At 49.9% G+C, this 8,403-nt stretch overlaps 1 protein-coding gene across 1 annotated transcript in view; it reads right to left on the reverse strand.

Annotated features, from left to right (window-relative positions):
- Nucleotides 1-8,403, reverse strand: part of LOC311326428 (T-complex protein 1 subunit gamma-like) — an 18,683-nt gene extending 10,280 nt beyond the window's left edge. The window contains exons 1-9 of the mRNA XM_084459321.1: nt 8,313-8,403; nt 6,438-6,499; nt 6,284-6,334; nt 6,114-6,176; nt 3,955-4,051; nt 3,249-3,366; nt 2,662-2,848; nt 638-787; nt 170-302 (exon numbers count right to left, since the gene is read on the reverse strand). Of these exons, the coding sequence (XP_084315447.1) occupies nt 170-302; nt 638-787; nt 2,662-2,848; nt 3,249-3,366; nt 3,955-4,051; nt 6,114-6,176; nt 6,284-6,334; nt 6,438-6,499; nt 8,313-8,340 (889 nt within the window). The 5' untranslated portion in view covers nt 8,341-8,403. The remainder of the gene's footprint in view (nt 1-169; nt 303-637; nt 788-2,661; nt 2,849-3,248; nt 3,367-3,954; nt 4,052-6,113; nt 6,177-6,283; nt 6,335-6,437; nt 6,500-8,312) is intronic.

Below are 8,403 nucleotides of genomic sequence, written 5' to 3' on the forward strand. Positions count from 1 at the left end.
CAGGAGGTCCGAGCCGAGTGGCTCACAGAGACGCTCCAAATTACATCCGTGAGGCAGAACAATGTGTCTCACAGGCGTCGTCTCACAGAGAAGAAATGAGCCTTCAGAGACAGAGAGAGAGAGAGAGAGAGAGAGAGAGAGAGAGAGAGAGAGTGAGAGTGTGCGTTACCTGAGACGCCCTTCTCAGTGAAGACCAGGTCGGGTTTGAGGCTGATGATGTCCTCACAGATCTGTTGGATGTACTCCTCCTCCATCTGCAGGATCCTGGTAAAGTCCTCCTCACGAGTGATCTCTATGTCCGTCTGACACACACACACACACACATATATATTCACGCACGCACAGTTTGTGAATTAGTGATTGTGTTTGAGAGAGAGACAGAGACGTGTGTGTGTGTGAGTGTGTAAGAAGAAAGAGAAGCAGTGAGTTTATGAGTGTGTGTGAGAGAGACAGAGACGTGTGTGTGTGTGTGTGTGTGAGAGAGACAGAGACGCGTGTGTGTGTGTGTGAGAGACAGAGACGTGTGTGTGTGTGTGAGAGAGACAGAGACGTGTGTGTGTGTGTGTGTGTGTGTGTGAGAGACAGAGACGTGTGTGTGTGAGAGAGACAGAGACGTGTGTGTGTGTGTGTGTGTCACCTGGCTCTCCCCCTTCTTGTACTCCAGGGAGCAGTCCAGCAGGACGATGCGGGGGTCTCTGATGAGACGGCGCATGCGGGGGTGGGTCACATCCTTGTTCACCATCACCCCCCTCAGCACGCACGAGTCCTCCATGAAGCCCCCTGGAACCTGCACACACACACACACACACACACGCACACACACACACGCACACACACACACACACAGACAAACACACAGACAAACACACAGACAAACACATTCACACACACACACACACACACACACAGACACACACATTAACTGAGTAATTTAGCAGATGCTTTTATCCAAAACGACTTACCGTAATTTCCGGACTATAAAGCGCACCTGAATATAAGCCGCACCAGCTACATTTAGGGAAAAAAACAAATGTGTACATATACAAGCCGCACTGGACTATAAGCCGCAGGTGTTTTAATATTTAATTACCATATGTAAGGGTTCGTGCACAGAGGGGATTATCGGGAAAGAGATGGCTGTTTGGGGAAGCTTCCATTTTATTAACATTTCAACAAACAAGTTGCATATTTGCATAACTTATTCAAGTGTTACCATTTAGTGCAATAGTACGGAACATTTACTGTGCTGTGTAAACTGTACTGTATCACATAGCGTTTCAGACACACAAACTTTCACATGTTTAACAGCATTCGAAACGTGTACACTCACTGTGCAGAAATAATACCGTAAACGGTGCGCTCCCAGCGCACGTCCCGGCTTTCTTTTTTTTCTTCCTTTTTAAAAGTTTGTTTTCCATAATGAGGGTTTGTGCATGAAAACTTCCTTTGCGCAAACTGTCGCTCTCGTAATGTCTGTCTTGCTCTCGTTCTGTCTCTCGTACTGCATTTGGTTCCACCTTTGCTTTCGGTGTTCGCGCGAACTGCCTGTCTAACACACTTTTCTGGCCTCCGACCTTTCCTGCTGGAGCCCTCTGCTTAAAGGTGGGGGACGTGGACCGGCCATATAGATAGGTTTAGAAGGTCCCCTAGTGGCCGTTAGCTGTAAAAATCCATAGATTAGCCGCACCGTTGTATAGGCCGCAGGGTTCAAAGCATGGGGGAAAAGTTGCGGCTTATAGTCCGGAAATTACGGTATATTAAGTGCATTCAGCGTAGATAGTCAAGTGTACAGAGCACACACTTCAAATGCTTCACTGCCATTTGCAAGATTCAATCCCTCTCTCATATGCCACATGCCCCCCTCCTCCTCCTCCTCCCTCCCTCTCTCATATGCCACACCCCCTCCTCCTCCCTCCCTCTCTCATATGCCACACCTCCTCCTCCTCCCTCCCTCTCTCATATGCCACACCCCCTCCTCCTCCCTCCCTCTCTCATATGCCACACCTCCTCCTCCTCCCTCCCTCTCTCATATGCCACACCCCCTCCTCCTCCCTCCCTCTCTCATATGCCACACCTCCTCCTCCTCCCTCCCTCTCTCATATGCCACACCCCCTCCTCCTCCCTCCCTCTCTCATATGCCACACCTCCTCCTCCTCCCTCCCTCTCTCATATGCCACACCCCCTCCTCCTCCCTCCCTCTCTCATATGCCACACCTCCTCCTCCTCCCTCCCTCTCTCATATGCCACACCCCCTCCTCCTCCCTCCCTCTCTCATATGCCACACCCCCTCCTCCTCCCTCCCTCCCTCCCTCTCTCATATGCCACACCCCCTCCTCCTCCTCCCTCTCTCTCATATGCCACACCCCCTCCTCCTCCTCCCTCCCTCTCTCATATGCCACACCCCCTCCTCCTCCCTCCCTCCCTCTCTCATATGCCACACCCCCTCCTCCTCCCTCCCTCCCTCCCTCTCTCATATGCCACACCCCCTCCTCCTCCCTCCCTCTCTCATATGCCACACCCCCTCCTCCTCCTCCTCCCTCCCTCTCTCGTATGCCACACCCCCTCCTCCTCCTCCCTCCCTCTCTCATGCCACACCCCCTCCTCCTCCCTCCCTCTCTCTCATATGCCACACCCCCCCCCTCCTCCTCCTCCTGACCGTACCTTCTCAACCTTGGCGTACTGCTTGATGTCGATCTCCCTGCGGCCGCCCTCCTCGGCCTCCACGGTGCGCACGGCGTCCAGGGCGATGCTGCAGGCCATGTCTGCCCAGCGGCTCAGGGCCTTGGTGTTGACGGCCGAGCGGATGATCTTGAGCATCATGGAGCGGTCCGCAGGGTCCACCGGGGTGCTGGGGGGGGGGGGGGGAGGAAGGGGGCAGAGGGGGGAGGAGGGGGGGACTGAGACTTTGGTGTGTGCTTTTTACTCACTGTGTGTGTGCGTTTGTGAGAGAAGAGGGGAGATGTTCACGTTCTATGTCTGTATTGTTTGCTGTAATTTCCTTGTTTTTGTTGAAATGTTTTTACCCAGGACCCACCTTTGTACAGCACTTTGGTCGACTGCTGTCGTTTTAAACGTGCTCTATATATACACATTTTGATTTGATATGAGAAAATATGTGTTTTTTTAGTCAGTGTGTGTGTGTGTGCTTGGGTGTGTGTGTGCTTGTGTGTGTGTGTGTGCTTGAGTGTGTGTGTGTGTGTGTGTGCTTGGGTGTGTGTGTGTGTGTGCTTGTGTGTGTGTGTGTGTACCTGATGTCCTTCAGTGTGTTCAGCATGTCCTCCAGGGCCTGTCTGTAGGCAGCGATGACGACCGTAGGATGCATCTGCTGCTCCAGGAACTGCTCTGCTACCGACAACATCTCACCCGCTGGGAGAGAGGGAGGGAGGGAGAGGGTTATCTTCCCCAATCAAGCCATATCAGCTGTAGGGAGGAAGGAATTTTGGGACCCAGGATGTAGGATCTAGGATCCAGGATGTAGGATCTAGGATCAAGGATGTAGGACCCAGGATGTAGGAACCAGGATGTAGGAACCAGGATGTAGGACCCAGGATGTAGGACCCAGGATGTAGGATCTAGGATGTAGGACCCAGGATGTAGGACCCAGGATGTAGGACCCAGGATGTAGGATCCAGGACCCAGGATGTAGAACCCAGGATGTAGGACCCAGGATGTAGGATCTAGGACCCAGGATGTAGGACCCAGGATGTAGGACCCAGGATGTAGGACCCAGGATGTAGGACCCAGGATGTAGGATGTAGGACCCAGGATGTAGGACCCAGGATGTAGGACCCAGGATGTAGGACCCAGGATGTAGGATGTAGGACCCAGGATGTAGGACCCAGGATGTAGGACCCAGGATGTAGGACCCAGGATGTAGGACCCAGGATGTAGGACCCAGGATGTAGGATCCAGGATGTAGGACCCAGGATGTAGGACCCAGGATGTAGGACATACCCAGGATGATGACGGAGGTAGTCCCGTCGCCGACCTCCTCGTCTTGGGTGCGGCTGATCTCGATCATGGACTTGGCAGCCGGATGCTGCACCTGGATCTGAGGGAGGAGAGCAGACAGATTCACGAGTCAAGCAGGGCAGAGGACAACAGCTGATCCAGAGTCAGCCAACTACTAACTGGTAATATCTTACCATTCCCAGTCCCTGACCCTGACCCCCCTGGTGTAGTCCTCAGAGAATCTGACAGGTGTGAGCAACATGAACACCACATCACTGTAGACTGGGTAAGCCGCCATGTTGCTTACACCTGTCCCAATTAGGGGTGAGTCCGTGTACACGTTTATACTTGTACACGTTTTTGAGATCATAAACGTTATTAAAAAATCACTACACGAAAAACGTTTTAAAATTATTATTATTATTTTTTTCAGGGGTGGGGTGATACTAAATGTTGACTGTGGTGATATATGCTGTCATTTTACTGTGTATTCGTTTAATTTCCTTCATTTATTTAGTCTAAATATAATATTTGATGTCAGCTGGCGCATATGCACTCCACGTTAGTCAACGCAATGGCGACCAACGGCAGCAACTCGCAATGCGCTGCTAGTGCTAGTCAGATGAGCTTCGCATGGACGTTTTTTGAAAAGATTGGGGAGTCAGGAGACAAAGTTAAATGCACACTTTGTGACACACAATTAGTGTACAAAAACAGCACAAGGTCGATGGTAAATCATCTTAGGTGGAAACACCCAAACAAGCTAGACCACCGAGACGAAGCCGGAACCAGGAAAATGTACGAAGATTGTTCCAGTGCTGTTTAGCGCCAGCTCGCTGAAGTGCTTTACACAGCGATAACAACAGACAGCTGGACCTCTGTGAGCACGGCCTCTTACTTGACAGTGACATGTCACTACTTAGACAAGGACTGGAAAATGCAGTCGCGCGTATTGGTCACCCTCTGCATGGAGGAGAGGCACACAAAAATGCATGGAGGAGAGGCACAGAAAAATGGAAAGGTAGGCTAATAATACTTTTATTTTATTTTATTGGGCATGTAGGCTATTCTATTCGAAATCAGTGCTTTATTTTGGACGTCATAACTCACAAATGCATAAATCGAAAATATTAAATGGGCGAGATAAGCTTAGATTTGTATTATTCTGTTTTACAGCTGCAAAGCGAGACTGGTGTGCCTAATGTGATATAAAGCGCCGTCGAAAGCAGAAGGAAAGAAATCAGCTTGTCTCAGTTTCATCTTACACTTGCCTATGTTTTACATATAATAGGCCTATATAATTTAAAATGTTACTAGGCCTAATAGATATTTGTTGGCAACCAGCAGCCCTAAAGAAGTTGAGAAGAGAGAAGAAAGCATAAGGAAAGAAATCCCTGCCTCTCCGTTTTGCGTTCATCTTACACTTGCCAATGTTTTTATTTAATTTTTTACATACAATATATTATTTAAAATGCCAGTAATAGTTAATTGTTGGCAATCAATAAAGGAGTTGAGAAGGGAGAAGTTGTCTGTTAACTGTAGGCCTAACCTCCACATTGCGCTGTAGTGCTGTGTCTGACCGATGGCCAACAGCCACACAGCACACATCAGTTCAAGTGCAAGTCAGCGTTAGTATAGTCCTTGCGGTTGTGTATAATGCAATGGCGCCACCCAGCGGTGAAACTGTGTACACGTTTACACGCAAAATAATCCCCACTCTAAACGTTTAGAAATTTTTGTACACGAACTCACCCCTAGTCCCAATGCCATCAGATCCACACAGGTGCCTGAGAGGGAAGGCTTGGGCTCGGGGCGGCTGTAGCTCAGTTGGTAGAGCGGGTCATTCAATGACTGAAGGGTCAGTGGTTCAAATCCCAGCTCCAACTGTCTACATGTCGAAGTGTCCTTGAGCAAGACACCTAACCCCAAATTGCTCCCAATGAGCAGGTTGGCACCTTGCATGGCAGCTGCCGCCATTGGTGTGAGAATGTGTGTGTGAATGGGTGAATGAGAGGTCATTGTAAAGCGCTTTGAGTGCCGCTAAGGTGGAAAAGTGCTATATAAGTGCCGTCCATTTACCATTAGATCTGATATTGTATATATCCATTTACCATTTAGGGAAGGGCTTTGGGACGGGAGATGGGGTGGCAGACTGGACTTACCTCTCTCAGGATGGCGTTACCGTCGTTGGTCATCACGATGCCTCCCATAGGGTCCAGCAGCATCTACACACACACACACACACACGCACACACACACACAATACGTTTTACTCTCATGGTAAGAATGAGGACTGATCGACAGCAAGCGACAATGAGATCCATTATCTCACCTTCATCATAGCTCTGGGTCCCAGGCATGTCCTGATGACGTCAGCTATGGTCTGGAACACACAGACACCCGTGAATATCTAACTCTGATGCATCACCTGAATTTATAACCTAAATATCAACACACACACACTGATCTGGAGGATAGCCACTCACCTTGGCTGCACTGATATTCCCAGTCTGAACCTTGCGTCCTGACTCTCTCTTTATATTCTGGTCTGTAGGGAGACAGAGAGAGGGAGGAGAGATAGAGGGGGGAGAGAGAGACAGGGAGAGGGAGGAGAGATAGAGGGGGGAGAGAGAGACAGAGAGAGGGAGGAGAGATAGAGGGGGGAGAGAGAGGGAGGAGAGATAGAGGGGGGAGAGAGAGAGGAGAAGGGATAGAAAGATAAAGGGGAGAGAGAGGAGAAGGGATAGAAAGATAAAGGGGAGAGAGAGAGGAGAAGGGATAGAAAGATAAAGGGGAGAGAGAAGGTGGAGAAACAGGGAGGGTCAACAGCTGTAGCTCAGGACAGCATCCTCGTATCAGATCTGGGGTAGACAGGCAGGGTGGAGTCCTCCTAGCAACCTAGTACCTAGCAGGCTGGTGAGCAGACACGGGATGGGGAGACCTAGCTATAGGGAGACCTAGCTATAGGGGAGACCTAGCTACAGGGGAGACCTAGCTATAGGGGAGACCTAGCTACAGGGGAGACCTAGCTATAGGGGAGACCTAGTTATAGGGGAGACCTAGCTACAGGGGAGACCTAGCTATAGGGGAGACCTAGCTATAGGAGAGACCTAGCTATAGGGGAGACCTAGCTATAGGGGAGACCTAGCTATAGGGGAGACCTAGCTATAGGAGAGACCTAGCTATAGGGGAGACCTAGTTATAGGGGAGACCTAGCTATAGGAGAGACTTAGCTATAGGGGAGACCTAGTTATAGGGGAGACCTAGCTATAGGAGAGACCTAGCTATAGGGGAGACCTAGCTATAGGAGAGACCTAGTTATAGGGGAGAACTAGCTATAGGGGAGACCTAGTTATAGGGGAGACCTAGCTATAGGGGAGACCTAGCTATAGGAGAGACCTAGCTATAGGGGAGACCTAGTTATAGGGGAGACCTAGCTATAGGGGAGACCTAGCTACAGGGGAGACCTAGCTATAGGAGAGACCTAGCTATAGGGGAGACCTAGCTATAGGGGAGACCTAGCTACAGGGGAGACCTAGCTATAGGAGAGACCTAGCTATAGGGGAGACCTAGCTATAGGGGAGACCTAGTTATAGGGGAGACCTAGCTATAGGGGAGACCTAGCTATAGGGGAGACCTAGCTATAGGCTACAATGCTGTCAGACAGCTAGCTCGCTTCATATAGCTGGTAAAATACAACGCTCAAATATCTGGGATTCAAACTGCGAGAGACTGGAGAGGTGTTTCTGTTCCGTTAACTAGCTGACATGCTAAACAAACACAAAACAAAAAATAGATAGACCGTAGTTAGCATGCTAGGTAGCCAGTTATTGTAGTTAGCATGCTATCTAGCCACTGTAGTTAACATACTAGCTGGCTAGCCACTGTAGTTAGCATGCTAGCTGGCTAGCCACTGTAGTTAGCATGCTAGCTGGCTAGCCACTGTAGTTAGCATGCTAGCTGGCTAGCCCCTGTAGTTAGCATGCTAGCTGGCTAGCCACTGTAGTTAGCATGCTAGCTAGCCACTGTAGTTAACATACTAGCTGGCTAGCCACTGTAGTTAGCATGCTAGCTAGCCACTGTAGTTAACATACTAGCTGGCTAGCCACTGTAGTTAGCATGCTAGCTGGCTAGCCACTGTAGTTAGCATGCTAGCTGGCTAGCCACTGTAGTTAGCATGCTAGCTGGCTAGCTCAGTATGGTTGGGACGGGCACGTGGCCCAGTCACCGGCTACCAACCGCCATGCGGAGCGGGCGTGTCCGGGTATCACACAGACAACAATAGCAAAACGTTTTTTATTACGATTATTTACATAATATAACCGTTCCTCGTATTATTGGTATTGATATAAACCACTCACTCAACACGATCACCTGCTGGCCCATCATCCTGTCAGCGCGTGGGGAGCTAGAAGGTTCTGGAAGGTTCTGGAAGGTTCTGGGAGCACGAGA

This window comes from Borostomias antarcticus (assembly GCF_949987555.1).
Source record: "Borostomias antarcticus genome assembly, chromosome: 27".
In the NCBI taxonomy this organism is placed as follows: domain Eukaryota; kingdom Metazoa; phylum Chordata; class Actinopteri; order Stomiiformes; family Stomiidae; genus Borostomias; species Borostomias antarcticus.